We start from the raw sequence: 15,378 nt of genomic DNA on the forward strand, positions 1-15,378 counted from the left end.
CGACGCGCGTGTTTGCCGTCAGAACAATAATAATTATTAATTGACAGGATACTTGTTTTAAAGCGAACAACTCGCTGATTGTTGACGTTTTAATTCGATTATACCAGGCGACGACCGAATTTAATTCCGGCGAGCTTCGCGCTGCACGAAATCCAATACCGTCGACATTTCGGGTGTTCGCTAGTTCTTTCGAAAATAGACAGGATACACAGAAGATATTATTTTTTTCTCTCTCCGTTCGGCGCAAGCTTCCAAAATTAACCCGGCCGCGCGGAAGCTCCTTTGCAAACTCGGTTGATGATAATCTGCGAGCGAGAATGTCTCCCGCGTCGCCGCGGCTTTAATCACTCCCATTGTTCCCGACAATAATTAAAGCGGCCCGAAGTTATTCAGTGTCCCGCGGCGGCCGCAATACGTGCGGCTGTGTAGCTTCCGCGACGAATCGCCCCCGACAGCGCTCGCAGCTCCCTGAAAAAGCAGAAAACCCCGAGCGCGCGCGCTATAGTGCGAAAACGTGCAGTTTCAAAACTCTTGGACGAACACACAGCCCCGGAGATAGAGAGCGAGCGCGAGAGAGAGAGAAAAAAGAAAACGGTGAAAGTAGTCTTTTCTGGCTGGTGTTTTAGTTCGAAAAATTCTCTCGCGACAAAATCCATCAGAGCGAAAAAATGGAGTTTGTTCGTCGCTCGCTCGCGCTGCCTACGCCTCGCCTTTAATCTGACAGGAAAATGGGCAGGACGCCTCGGCGAATTTGGCAAAAAACGCTCTTTCCCGGCGTTTCGAAATTGTATCGGGCGAGACACGGACTCGGGATTAAAGAGAGAGAGAGAGGGCCCTTGCGCAAAATGAAAGAGCGCCGCGCGCCAAATGGATGGCTGCGCGCGCGCTGCAGGATATAACACGCACCGAGAGATAGATGGATGGATGGATAGATGGATAGATGGATAGATATGTATGCATGTATGTATATACTCACACATGACGTTCAAATAAAAGGGCTCGCTCTGGCCGTCGCCCTCGGTGTTGTAGCCGACGCAGGTGTAGTTGCCGGCGTTTTTCCGGTCCACCCCCTGGAGGACGAGGCTCTGATTGCTTATTATGACGCCCCGCGAGATGTTGTGATTGAGGGTCTTCCCCTGTAATGCAAAGGAAACTGTGGCTTGAGCCAAATCCGACGTTGAAAAGACGCGGAAAGACTCGATCGCGCGGCGGCCGGAGGAAGTGTAAGCTTCCCGAGTCGGATTAGCTTGCGGGATTATATGATCCGCGGCAGTCGGCGTCGCCGCGCTTGATTATCGCTGATGTGCTCGGCTTCTACCTCCTTTTTCTTCTGTACTCTCTTTTGCCCGGGCATTTTTTTTCATCTCGCGCGTAAGCTCGGCACGGGGAAATTAAAAGTTTTTGTTCCGTTAATTAAATGCATAAATTAGAGGCGAGATTCCGCGGCACGATTATTCGCCAACATTGGATTAAGCTGCTCGTCGGGGTTCTTCTTCCTTTTTCTCTTTTTCATCGATCGAGACTCTCGTAGAAGCGGGCTTCGATTTTTCGGAACTCGAACGCGCTTTTCTTTCGATAATCGTTGCAAAAGTTTCGCCCAGCCAATCAGGCCGTGAATAATCCCCCGCGCACGGAAAGAGCGATAAAGAAAATTTATAACTATTAATCCGCGGGCGAGCGAGTCTTTCGTGCAAAATCAAGTTCATCGCTAGCGGGAGCTTAAACTCACGTATATCCGTATCGCAATCACAGTAATTAATACGCGCCGCGCGAATAATTAAAGCGATAAAGCCCGGCTCCCGCTTTCGTGCTGCGCCGTGCACCACGCACCGTTGGCAGCTCTCGTTCGTTCCACTTTTCGCGAAAAAAAGGGGGTGAACTGGGCCATCGGCTAGTTAATATGATGAAAGGTCGGAGGATAAGTACCTGATGCGTCCACTCGACCTTATAAACCGGTGGCCTCGCCTGTATCAGGCAGTCGAAGTAGACATCGCTGCCCTCCTTGATGGCGTTCGGATCGAGGCTCGTGCCCAGTCGGATTTTCGTCTCGGGTTTATCTGCAAAAGTTCGATTGCGAAAATGCGTTTAAAGAAGCTCAGGAGTGCAGAGTCTCTCGGCTTTTCGCGAAATCCACTGGGTTTTCGCCGACCAAGTCGAGCGTAATAGACGCGGTTAGCGCCTCGTATATCTATACCATAACACAGCCTCGCGGTTTTATTTGCGACTCGTGGAATGAGAAAATTTCCACGATAAAAAAAGAAGAGAGAAGCCGCTTTTACCGCACCGACTGCAGACGTACGCGCATTACCGTTCTCGTTTCTGTTTGGATACGGTAATAAGAAAAATCGCGAGCGTTATCAGGCACGTTGCCAACGCAAATCTGAAATTTTCCAAATATTGACTTCGCGAGTGTGTACGCGGAGAACCAATATCGAAGGGGTGTGCGCGTTATTTGGATTTTAAAATTCTAAGAATACAGTAGTCACCGACGAAAAAAAAAGCAAAACAAGTTTTATTTTTATTTTCAGTTCATTCGAAAGCCCGAGTCTCGTATACCCGGGGAGCAACAGCGATCGGGAATTGGATTTTCAGTCTCCCGATGCCCGGAGATTCGCGAAAACAATCCCTCCGATGGGCTATTCTGTATCGTCGGCCGGTGGAAATCCAGTGGAAAGGATGAAAAACCAAGCGCTGTAAATTACGGGCTTACATTGTATTTCCAAAAGCCAAACATCTTCGATGGGACTGCTCCGAATGATCGTATTCTGCACGCGACAAAACAGCCGCTTGCCTTCGTCCTCTTTGCTCGCCGTGAAGGACAAAACGCTAGTCGTCGTGTTGCCGTCGGGTGTCGTCTGAAAGAGTAAAACGGGTGAATTCACGCTATACACACAAACACATACGTGGACGAAATGAAGAAAAACGAGAGCCCGGAGCTGCGAAATTTCGCGACGGAGATAGCGAGCCACGCGCACGCGTACAGTAGCAGCAGTATTGTAGCGCGCGAGGGGGAAGGGTAGAAAAAGTCGCCGTTTTCATCGTTCCTCCCCGATTAAGCCGGGATACTCTATTTTTCTATCGAATCATGTGTATAGCCGACATACGCCCTCGAAGAATCATTCTGACGCGGCTTTTTTTTGTTTTTCCAGATAGCGAAGCTCTATTGTTTCAGCGTCGCTTTATCTCGCTACTCCCTCTTTCTCTCTCGCTTTGCTTTTCTTTATTTTCGGCGAAAAATCAAGAGTCCGCAAGATTTTCGATATTCGCTTAATGCGAAGAGATAATAAGCTCGGAGATATGTTTTTGCTGCTGCTGCTGCTGCTGCTGTCGCCGCGCGAGTACTGGAAATCGATATTCGTTTTTTGCCGCTTGGCCGCACCCGCGAAATTTATTTTCGTGCAGACACACCGAGACATTATTTATTGGCGAATGTTGTGTGATGAACGAAGCTGACGCTAGTGAAATATGAAGTAGCTACCACAGGCGTGATGGATTTGGTAATGTTGTTAAAAGCGAGTGTCGTGTCCGGGTTGTACGCAGTTCATTGTACAGCGAGCCGTTTATATTTGGAATTTTTTAAATAGCAATGAGAGGGTGTATTATCGGAAAGTGCACCCTTAACACCTCCGACTATTGCTCCTGAATAAAATATGAGCTCGTTCGATACTATTTTAAATTTTAACAGTCCCCGCCCTTGCGTACTGCGCATTCGCTTTGAATTATGTTTCCGAAAATACGCTTTGATACATTTTCGCTGGATTTCGTATTTCCTTCGATTTTACACGATTCGTCGAAAAGAGTAAAAATCTGAATTATGAAATCGACGGAATAATATTCGCGTTGAAATTATACCTTTTCCCAATATCTGCAAATTACGCGAAATAACAGGAATATTCCGAAAATTTACCGGAATACCACACGCTAGGGCTTTGAATATATTGATTTTTGCTAATTGGCCCTTTTAAATTTTGTATTTACGAGAGAAGGGAATTTATTTAAGTAGATGACGCCCGTGTATGGCCAGCCGCGCAGACTGCGGGTCAACCTACTGTAGCCTAAATAACTGCAATAAGGTTTGGCTTTTTGTCGGAAAAGTCAAAACGGTGTTATTAGAATAAAGGCTCTATTTTACTCGGTGACTCTTGTTACGTAATTAAGCTCACGCAAGAAGTATAACTGTTTTTGGCATGCCTTCGAAACGGGGATATTTTTTCCCATGAAAAGACGTTAAATTAATTAAAGGTTATACCCTGCGTTGTTTCATAATTGCCGAACTTTTTGTACATAATTACTCGCGTATACGAACTATAGTTAAACACTTTGACTGCTCCACATCTAAACTTTACTTTACGACAGTTTGCGTATACGAAGCCCTACACAACTTTTGCTATCGATTCTAACTAACTCTTCGCACATCTAGCACCTCAGGGTCTTGGGGCTAAAGGGATTTTTTCCCCGTACACTGATCAGATTCCGTATCGAATAAGATGCGCGAGATTGAATGGCGTAGCCGAGGGCTTTGAAGTAACTTCTACATGTATCGTAAATTTCTCGACTGAATGTCGACTGCGCGTAAATATATGTAGATAGGCGTATAGAAAGGGGATCTTGCCCGGGTAAATTGTCAATTTTGCACGGGCTGGTACTTACGGTATCCTTTGAATACGGCAGCTTCTGCTCCTCCATCAGCCAAGTGACGAGGGCTGGCGGCCGACTGCCGGACGTGGTACAAACAAGGTCGTGCCTCTTTCCGGCGGACAGCCTGCGATTCGCCCCCTCAATATTGACCGTTAATGGACTAACTGGAATAGCGCAAAATAAACACACATCAGTCGAATAAAGTATCTCGCTGCATGTATATGGGAGAATGTTTGCGAATTGTGTTTGTGCATACGCGTACGCACATGAGTCAGGAAAGTGAATACGTTAGATTTTTTTGTTTCTCGAAACCGAGTGTTTGGTTCGTTCAGTTATTTTAGCTAATTGCCGGAAGATGAAAGACAAACATAAACTAGTAAACAAGGAATGTCGATTCTTGTTTTTTTTCCCCCCCACACAACAAAACGTGCGGGTAAGAATCGATTTGAATTTATTGACTCCGTAAGAGGTTTTCCATTAGTCCCTTTCTTTTTCATTAAATCTGAAGCAGCAATAAGGCATGTCAGAGCGCCCGTTTCCCGTAGTGGCCAAAATTAATCAATACCCGCAACTTTTTTTCCTCTCGCGCAAGTCGATCTCGGCAAAATAAAAAGATCGACAGGCGGCACAGACAAGAACGCTGATGGAAGCCCGCACATTGACAAATCGCTTTTCGTTACAAGAGCCTATTTATCATCGTCGCGTCTTTGCGTTTACTTTCTCGTAACTTATCTGCAGCCGGGAGCGAGTCGAGGGGTATACGCGTCGTCTTATATCTTGCTTGAATTAACTAATGCGCTGCTAGAGAAGGTCCTTGACATTTTTTTCACGCGCAAATTGGATTCAAGATATATTCTTTCGTATATATATATATATGAGCTTTATTATGATCGAACGCTTGACTAGTGCGCTCGATTCGTTTTGATTTGCGAAAAGCCGTTTTTGATGGAAAGTGAAGTAAGTCATGCATTTGCAAATTTTAGAGCGAATGGGTGTACATAATTTGTGCTATTTCGATCGGTTTAGATGGATATAATTCGGAGTAAAATTGAATCCCACTGGGTAACGGTTAATATCAATTTTCAATTAATTTGCAAATGTATATGCGATGTATATTTGAGTAAATAGCTTTACACGTTCAGTTAGATAGATAACTACTCGATATGCAATATGGCGCTTCAACCGTGAAGTGCACGATACAATGATTTAATCAGATTTTATCCAAATCATAATGAGTCGTAAGGAAAGCTTAGCGATGAATTGTAAAGCAAGGATGATAATGGTTTGCTGAATAATAAACTGATTCAATCTCATGAAATCACAACTTTGCTTGATTTATATGCTTCGGCTAAAGAGAGCAAAGCAGTAACTTTTTTAATATTGCAAATCCTTCTCGTACTCTATTCGCTTTATTGCGCTGTTCTGTGTTCATCATCAGTTGAGATTGGAGAGGACGAAAGTTTGGGCAACCGAGAGCGGCGGGCATGTATCGTGCATGAATTATTCTTTTTCATCCAATTACACGCATTGCTTTTTGTCATTCCAACTTAACAAATCATCGCGACGTCTCTCATTAGGGCGAGCAAACGAGGACATAAATCGCAATTTATTTTATCGGGACAGCAATGGTATATTTTATATCTCTCGGAACTACGTCAAGCTCGCGGACATTTCGAAAATATTAAAACTGCAGGCGGCCGCATCGGATCTCCTAAAACCATTAACTCCTAGTTAAAGCGCATCAAATTTTCCAGCGTAATTGGGATGCTCCGCCGGCTATATGCACTATATGCACGCGCGTATATGGAATATACACCGAAACAAGATTAGTCGGCCGATCGAGCGTTTTTCGCGTGCTCGCGCGTGCACGAAAATGTCAAAGGCCATTATTTTTCAACCTCTCCGTGAAACGCGAGGCTATAATATACATTAATTTTAAGTGCCTTTAAAAATGGGCCAACGCGACGTTCAAGAGAGGGGGGAGGGAGGCAAGCGCTTTATAGCCGCGAGCAAAGTCGTTCGGTTGTATAATACTCGGTCGCGCGCTATTTTATAAAGCGGAGAGAGAAACACGTGCTCCAATAACGCTATCTTATACAGCTCTCGAAATTGACGTCCGAAACGACGAGGAAAATCTTCGCAAAAAGCGCCTATAATATAAGTGCCAATGCATTTGGCATCGCTGTAACTTACGCCCTGCAGCCCGACGTTTATTGAACCATCTCGTGTTTATACTGGGCACACATGTACCGCGGCGAAGCGGAAGCACGTTTTCCAGCTCCCCGTGTGTGTGTGTATCCGTATGTATAATGTGTACGTCGAGGGTAGAGCAGTAGCAGCGGGCTCGTTATTTTTCCCGTTCGGTACGACGCGCACGCATATCGATACGGCGACATTTATTCATGCAGCGCCGAGCGAAGAGAGCGAGAGAGAGAGAGAGAGGACCTCGATAAATCCAACCCCAGTCTGGCGCTATCTCCCGACTTTCCCCCTTGGAACTCGCTTAGGAAGCAACAGCTCGGCTCTGCGCTGCTAATCATTTCTCGCTCGCGGCGCATATATACATACACGTGCACGCACGTCTCTCTCGAGAGACTGCCTCTCTCTCTCTCTCTCTCTCTCTCTCTCTCTCTCTCTCTCTCTCTCTCTCTCTCTCTCTCTGCGGAGTTTTTGAGCTGCGCCGAATATAGGCGCGCGATGACGACTACATCGAACAGACGTTATTCGTCGGGGGTATGCTGCCTGCCTTCGAGCAGAAGCTGGAGAGGAAGCGACGAGGCTGCTTCCTGACTGGCGTATAGCTGCGGTGAAGAGGGTGCGAGGGGGGAACCCAGCCGAAGAGAGGAAGTTGAAGGCAGAGGGAAGGGACTGATTTGCATGATTCACGAGTGGTCTAATTTAGCTGGCGGTCGATGTGCCGAGAGATTGAGCGAGAGAGAGAGAGAGAGAGAGAGAGAGAGAGAGAGAGAGAAAGCTAGAGAGAGGAGTACTGTATAGGTGTGCAGTATGTTCCATGTCGTATGCTCGCGCTCGCACGTACATATATATGTATATAGATATGTATATTCGCGCTCGGCCGCCCGGGCGTCGGCAAGCGTGTAAGCGCCTGCTGACGGGCTGAAACGTTGCTCACTTTATAATGTAATCAGCCCGAAAGTCGATACATAGTTACCGAAGGTTCCCTCTGCGCGCTGCAGCCTCTCCTCTCTCTCCTGCTCTCTCGCGCGTCAATGTGGATCGCGCGCGTACTCCTCCTACACTATATATATATATGCATAGCCACGTATAGTTGTTGCTGTGTGCGCGCATCAGCGGCAGGCTGCATTCGCTCTCTAGCTCGCTGCTTCGCTTGACGCGCGCCTGTATAGGTGTATATGCAATAGGTGTAAGAGCTCTGGGCTGCTGGCGCGGAGAGCCAGCAGGGCACCGTCGTCGCCGCGTTGTGCCTGATGCGCGCAGCCCCGCGGGGAGTTACAATGGGATTAACGCGATAAAATTAATATTGGAAATTGTTTGCGAAAAATTAAGCAATGATATTTTCTTGACTGTATATTTACGAGAGAGATCGCTTCGAAAATGCAGATGTGCGCGCGCTGGTGAAATTGAATTGTTGTTGCTCCCTCTCGAGGTGTTGCTGTTTTGACTGGCAAAAATATGGAAATGGGAAAATTCTTGAAGATTCGCGGGACAGGCAGTTCGGCATATTCGGCGGGTTATGTCGTCGAACCGAGATTCGCCGAGTACTTTTTCCATTGTCTTGCTCTCGCGGCCCTTTGCACTTGAAAACTTTTGTATTCGCGCACCCTTATCTAATTGGTTTTCCGATTGTTAACGGATTGCAGGGCATTGTTATTGACAAACAATGAGGCACGTTCGATCGACATCGCAACCGCGTAGCGTGCTATTTTTTTAATGGCGATATTTTACGGCGTGAATAAAGTTCGTTAACGATACAATGTATACGTTCGGAAAATTACAATCGCAACAGCATTACGCCAAATATCGTCTTTTATTCTCATTGTAGAATGTACGAGGCTGAATTGTTCACTGAACCGCGAAACGTGAAGTTTGTTACTGCTACACCATGCATTATCTCATTGTAAACGCAGCAGCAGATTCTGGCCGAGGCAATATCGTTTGCTGATAGATCGCAACCGGATGTATAATTAATGAGCCAAGTTTATTAATGCTCAGATTATTAACCCGCGCACACCCGGAGCGCTGAATTCGGAAACGTCGATGATATTTGCCGAACTGTAGTTGCGATCCTTTCATCCACAATAAGTCGAGCCGTTCGTCGCTATTTTTCGACGAAAACAATGGGGGGAACGACGATAGAATGGATCCAATTAAAGACGGAGCGCGACGCACAACAATGCAAGCCATAATTATTCACCGAGTTGTTGCGCGACGCGGCTGTACAGTGTAAGAGCAGCTCAAAGGCGGGCGAGAAAAAAGTCCGCTGAAATAAGTGGAAACTCGTTGGGCTTCGCGGGGGGAGTAGTGGCAATTACCGTGAAAGGCGCAGGCAGGAAGGCGCGATAGGAAAGTCGCGAGTTGATGCATGCAAAGGGAAACGAGTAGCGGAAAGTGTAGTATATAGGGGGGTGCTGTGGAGTTCCTCATCGTCTCTATCTCTCGCTCGACGCCTCGGCTTTGCTTAAGAGCGTCTAACGAAGTCGACGAGTCACAAGTTGCATCGTCGCGCATAAGCCTCCGAGCGAAATGAACTGTATCTCTCTCTCTCTCTCTCTCTCTCTCTCTCTCTCTCTCTCTCTCTCTCTCTCTCTCTCGTCTTCGTATCCGTTTCTCTCGGATCGTTGCCGCCGACTATATACGATTCTCAAGACTGTACGAAGAAGGGCTTTATTTCGTAGTTAGCACGCCGGGGGATTTTCTTTCGCTCGCGTCGCAGCACACATTTGGAATTCCGCGGTATTAATGCTGTTGAGACGTCTCTCCCTCTCGGTGTAAGATCGCTATAAGAGAGCGAATTTGCTAGTCTCTCCTTTTGGCTTCGTTATGCCGTCGAGTTAATAGACAATCGTGCAGCAGAAATTTAATGCTCCTGTGTTTACGGAGCCTCGGCGTAAAGCATCGAAGCGGCCGAAAAGAGTCTTAAAGTATGTACAGCGCGTTGAAGCACAAAGTCCGAGGGAAAAGTTAAGCCGAACTAGACTCGTGTTCTGCAGCTTGAGTGCGACTAGGTGCAGTAAGCTCTCGGTGGAAATGTTAATTCATTTTTCTAATTACCCGCGAATAAAGTTAGCGCCTGCAGGGAGGGGGGGGGGTAGTCCTCGCGCGCGTCGAGTCCGGGTGTCCAGATTCCTTGGTGGTTCGGCTAGGGGCTTCAGGGGCGTCGAGGGGCTTGATTAAATGCCGGTAACGCCGAAAGTTGGGAGTAGAGACCTCGCATCCACCTGATGCCGGCCCAGCGTCGTATGCAATGTGAGAGGCTGCTGCTGCACAGCGAAAGCTTCGGGAAACTCAATATTCCGGGAGGTTCTCGCCGGACGCGCGAGACAAGTTAAATCGTATTACTGGGCCAACACGCGCCCAGCCGACGGTGTAACACGGCGCGACACGGCCGTGCAATTTCAGCCGCCGCCGCACGGCCGATCGAAAGTCGAGTTTCTCAAGTTGTCGGGCGGCCGGCGCGGAAGTTGAGAAAAGAAAGAGTCGAGGCTGAAAATTCGCTCTGTTGGAATAAGTGGAACGAAAGAGCAGCGCGTATGTGTCTGCATGTGTATGGATACGCCGGCGCCGAGGGAATTTCCTTGTCCCGAAGAATTACCTGTCATAAAGTTTACCCCTTTCGGTTGCAGGCAAGTGCGCGCGCCTTGTTGCCGGCTGTCTTTTTGGAGGATGAATTTTTTATGCGCCGCTGCGGAACGCCGGAAATTTGTCGGATTCCGTTCCTATCCGGCTTTTCTAAACTTTATTTCTGTACAGCTATGATTGAAAAACCAATTTGGATTCGAAATATTAATTAAAACCGCAGTCGTTGTTCATTTCTTGAATTTCCCACTGTTTTTAAACGCAAACTGAAATAAACGTTTGCCCCGCTATAGTTGCGCTGTTGTTTTTTCCCGTGCGCACGAAATGAAAGCTTTTTTAGCGAGTATTTCAGTTGCACGCTGCATCGGGGGGGGGGGGGGGGGGCTAAAAATGGGGCGTTTGTTTCTGAACGCCAAGCCGAATGCGAAAATACGGCCGCGCAGTCACTAGGGTATTTCACGGGAAAATTGGCGGAGGCAGATTAAAAGCGTATTAACACTAAAACGTTATTTTTCATACGCGCGCGCTTGGCGCTCAGTTTATACAAACGATCACTGACTCTTCGCAATTTCAAATTGCTCGCTTTGCATATATACTTTCCGCTCGTTAACCACTGTGTGCCCGCGCGCGCTGTCTTTTATTTTTGTTTAAAACCGAGGCAAAAGGCATCGCCGAATGTGCTCTCTCTCCCTCTCTCTCTCTCTCTCGTATGCTGTGTATTTTCATTATGTCTTACGGACGAAATAACCCGCCGTGACACATAAACGGACATTTAATTTGATTGGACGGCCAACTCCGTAAATAGAGGTTTTTTTATTCGAATAAATATGTCTGATATATTGATTCGATCGCTTTAGTAAAAAAACGCAATCAAACCGACGTCAAAGAGAACATTAATGAGGTTTGCTCAGTGATAATTGAGGGAACGCGCCAAATCAACCCCGTAGAATTTTTCATTAATTATTGGGAATAAAGACTGTAAATCGATATAGGAAACGTAATCTGCGTACAAACGCTCTCGCGGCGTCTAGTTGCTAGAAAAATTTTCCATTTTCAAATGCTCGTTGAATTTATTTCGTACGCGCCTTTGTTATCGCGTTACTATGCAAATTCTGGGCAGAATTACGGAATTAATTAAAACGTCTGTATACCGAAAAGCAAGGCTCTTTTTTTCCGAATATTATTTATAAACGTTACAAACAACCGCCAAAAACAAAACTTCGTTATGTATGAAATGCGCGTTTCGGACGAAAGTAGAAATTTATACAAGGGGCTCGTTTACACTGTAGAACCGTTTTTAATGCTAAAAAGTACATTAACATCAAAAAAGTTCCGAAAAGCAAGCAAAACTTCTCACGAAAATTCGCGATCTCTATTAGAATCAAGCAAAACTCGAGCAAAGTACATACGCCAGCTCGCATATATAGTTTAGTGGAGGAACCGCGTGAACAACTCGAGCTTCTGCGCTCGAGATATCTCTCTCTCTCTCTCTCTCTCTCTCTCTCTCTCTCTCTCTCTTCTCTCGCTATTCGGCAACTATGCGCCGGCACACACCGCATGTTTATAGTGCATGACGAGAATGCTAACTTCGTTGCGGAGCGCAGGTACAGAGAGTGAGAGAGAGAGTCTATTCCCAAGTGCCGGCAAAATTTCCTCCATGAATTTCGGAAGGCGCCACATTCGCCTTATTCCGGCTGCCGTCGCTGCTCGCGTATACGCAGCCAGTCGCCGGATCGATGCGAGAGCCGCAGAGAGTCTTTCAATCACGTCGAAGTCGTGTGTGTGTGTGTGTGTCGGCGAGAAAAAAAGTGGCGAGAAGAAGCTCCGAGGCCACGCACACATCGGCCGAGCACTCGTATGAGTGACGCTGCTCCGGAGTGGGTTATATTCAGGAGCGGGTGAAAAACGAGAGACGGAGGGAAGTGTCGTCGCGCTCGGGAGTCGGCATTGTTCTCCGCGGCGACCGCGGAATTCAGCCCCGAGCCTTTGCCTCGCGCGCGTACATGATACTCCGCGCCCTCGGTCTCTCTCTCTCTCTCTCTCTCTCTCTCTCTCTCTCTCTCTATCTATCTATCTATCTGTCTCTCTCTAGCTGGCTCGTATATGCATGAGAGTTCAGTGCGGGTGGTGCGATTAATGCAGCGACGCCGAGGAAATCTGGGAAAAAGCGCGGAATCTTCGTTCGTTCGCTCGGCCGTATTTGCGCGGAATTCATTGTCGGCTCGTTTCTCCGTGTGTATTGCGCCTGACGTTGCCGCGCTGTGTCTCTATGAATATTCTGCTGTTTTGACGCGCGCGCCCACCGACGTTGCAGCGCGGCAAAAACGTCGGGAATTCGAGGAAGCGTGAGCGTTTTGATTATACCCGTCGAACGAAATTCCTGCCCGGGATCTCGTTACTCTGGATCCTGCAAAATGTTGGTCGGCGAGGCTGTGTTTTTTTCTCCTCCCTTATAAATACTCGGACTTGTTTTTCTTTTCTGTGGGCTCGGCGGAATTGCCGCGTCGCCTTTAATCATCGGCGAGGCTTCGCCAAAATTTTCGCCAAAAAATGGATTAGCCAAAGTTTCCCTTGTGATTTTTGCAGCGAGAGACGCGCGGAGATAGGCTCAACTTCGTAATTAAAGTTTCAGCGTTAACTTTCGTCGTTACTTTGAAATCCAATCAAAATCGGAGAGGGGGCTAGGAAATGAAGTTTTAATAAATTGCTTAAACACACGTATATCGATCGGCGGCTAGAGCCCCTCGCATGCATACCTAACGCATCCGAAAGTTTGATCAAGTTCGCCGAGGATTAGACGCGGCGCTATTAAGTTATGACGCCGCGCACTTGAGGCCGAATTCAAGTGATAACGCGTTTATACGCGCTGTGCGTGACGCATTTCGCCAGTTCAAAAGGACATCATTTGATTTTCCGCATTTTTACTCGCTTTTTAAATTCAAACATACACAGCGATGCTGTTACTTCGATCGGAATATACGAAGCGAGCCGATAATGAGGTCAATATTAACATGTAAATTCGTCGTTAATAATTCTCATTACTTCTGCAATTAGCGGTGTAAACATACACGCATCAATTTGTCTTTATACCGCGAGCGTTATCAAAACACGGCCAACTGATCAAGTGTGAGCCGAGAGTAAAAACGCGCCGGTAAAACAGAGCCGATGGAAGGGGGTGCGCGCGTTAAACTGCAGCGTGTGCTGCGGGGCTTTATACCAGAATCGCTCGGATTCGCGCGAATAGCGAGACAGAGGGAGAGAGAGAAACCGGACTAACTACCTTATTTTTCCGTTCACTGCTGCGTCCTTCCGCCGCGGCGGCTCGCGTTTCCGCGCGCGCATTTAATTACATAATTAAACGGCCGACGCGTATAATTCGCGCTGACGCTCGCTGCGGTGCTCCGTCCGGAAGCGACAGAATGTTTGCGTGATCGTTAATTTCTGTGTGTTTGACTCCCTCGCTCTGGCTATCCGGTTGCTTATTACTTGTTTTTCCGTCGCGGCTGAAAAGTTTCTTATAACGAAGCGCGAAACAACCCGCCGAAAAAAGCGGATGGAAAGAGGGAGCACTGGCGCGTGCGAAAATTCGCTATGGTTATACCCGCCTGTTTTCCGGCTCCTGCTTTTTATACGCATACGCGCGATGCGATATCGTCGCATATTAATGAGTTTGAAAATCGAGTCGTTCGAAATGCAAACGCACGCGCGAGCTTGCAGGGAAAGAAAGCCTCTGATTTTACAACGGGAGGCTTTCGCGCGCGGGACACGGCAAAGCGTGTCGTTGGGGATCGCTATATTGTAACACGATGGCGAGCATAAAAGGGACGCGTCGCGCTGATTGTTTTCCGATACTTTTTTTTCGCTGTATACCGGCCACGCGCGGCGGGTTTCTAATTACTCGGAATTAAAGAAGCATCGAATTTAACGGACGCATCATATATATTACGCGCAGTTAAATAAAGGCTTAGGGGCGAACCGACCTAAATCAATTGGTATCTGCTTTCCCATCCGCGCGGCATACGCTCTCTCGAACCGCGCGCTCAGTAAAACCAGTCGACCGCCGCAGAGAAATTCTCCGCAGTGGTGCTGGTCGATTCCGAGCCACCGCCGCCGCCGCCGCCGCCGTCGTTCGGAAAAGCCCACGTAATATAACGAGCTTTCTCTTCCTCTCTCTTGCGGGCGTACGAGTTTCCCTCCCACATAGCTCTTGCTGATGCAGGTCTGAAAATTTGCGGTTTTCTCTCGTACATGCGTGCGCGACGTGTTCGCAAGAGGCGACGGCGCACATATAATTTTCGAATCAGTCAAATTCATAAGGACCGCCACCGTCGCCGGGGTGATTTAGCCGTCAATTTGCCGCACGCGAATCCACCATCTACTTGACGCTCCAGTTTTTCTTTCTCGCGTGTGCGGGCCCTTATACCGCTGCTCTATGTCGTGACTCTGTTCGCCCGCGACGTGTTAATGTATGTGTGACGTACGTGCTGGCGAGTATGCGTATGTATTAGTTGCTTTATTTCGTGAGGGGATGGATCTGTGCCAGATTTCCGAAATTTTTCGATGAAGTCTTGAAGTGGCCAACTAGCATGTTGGAAGTAATTTGGACTTTGATTAAACGATTTCGAAAACATACCAGCTTGCAAGCTCGAGTGTGTTTATTAAAAAAGCAATAAATTGACTAAATTGAACCTCAGTATACGTTTCAGCTAATATCGTTCTCCAGAGTACATATCTGATTTAGCCCGACAGCTTTTTAAAGCTCGCTATTCTGCCGACTATATTTCCCGCGTTATTATACACAAACCAAATATTTTTACCTCATAAGCATAACGTCGTTTCTCGGCTCATCGGCGGATTTTCCGCTCGTGACGCGCTTTATCAATCACAGCGGCAATTACACTGGCATTAAGATCGAGCATGAAAAATGAGGCACAGCGCGATCCGTCAAAAAAAAAGACAATC

The 15,378-nt window shown here is 47.3% G+C and overlaps 2 protein-coding genes across 7 annotated transcripts in view; one reads left to right on the plus strand and one right to left on the minus strand.

The window, feature by feature from the left end:
• The window catches only part of LOC103316931 (testis-expressed protein 47-like), a 154,554-nt gene that overhangs the window by 13,891 nt on the left and 125,285 nt on the right, over positions 1-15,378 (plus strand). Inside the window, exon 8 of one of the 3 annotated variants that reach the window (XM_008213067.3) lies at positions 2,529-2,704. The exons of the other annotated variants lie outside the window; for them this stretch is intronic. The gene's annotated coding sequence lies outside the window, so the exon portion shown is untranslated. Of the gene's footprint in view, positions 1-2,528; positions 2,705-15,378 lie in introns of those variants that run through there. 3 annotated transcript variants of the gene reach the window in all.
• LOC100117265 (nephrin) overlaps positions 1-15,378 on the minus strand; it is a 117,863-nt gene that overhangs the window by 11,806 nt on the left and 90,679 nt on the right. For all 4 annotated transcript variants that reach the window (XM_031928784.1, XM_031928783.1, XM_031928782.1 and 1 more), the window contains exons 6-9: positions 4,651-4,802; positions 2,711-2,855; positions 1,927-2,057; positions 977-1,136 (exon numbers count right to left, since the gene is read on the minus strand). In XM_031928784.1, the coding sequence (XP_031784644.1) occupies positions 977-1,136; positions 1,927-2,057; positions 2,711-2,855; positions 4,651-4,802 (588 nt within the window). The remainder of the gene's footprint in view (positions 1-976; positions 1,137-1,926; positions 2,058-2,710; positions 2,856-4,650; positions 4,803-15,378) is intronic.

Source organism: Nasonia vitripennis, chromosome 4 (assembly GCF_009193385.2).
Source record: "Nasonia vitripennis strain AsymCx chromosome 4, Nvit_psr_1.1, whole genome shotgun sequence".
Classification (NCBI taxonomy): Eukaryota; Metazoa; Arthropoda; class Insecta; order Hymenoptera; family Pteromalidae; genus Nasonia; species Nasonia vitripennis.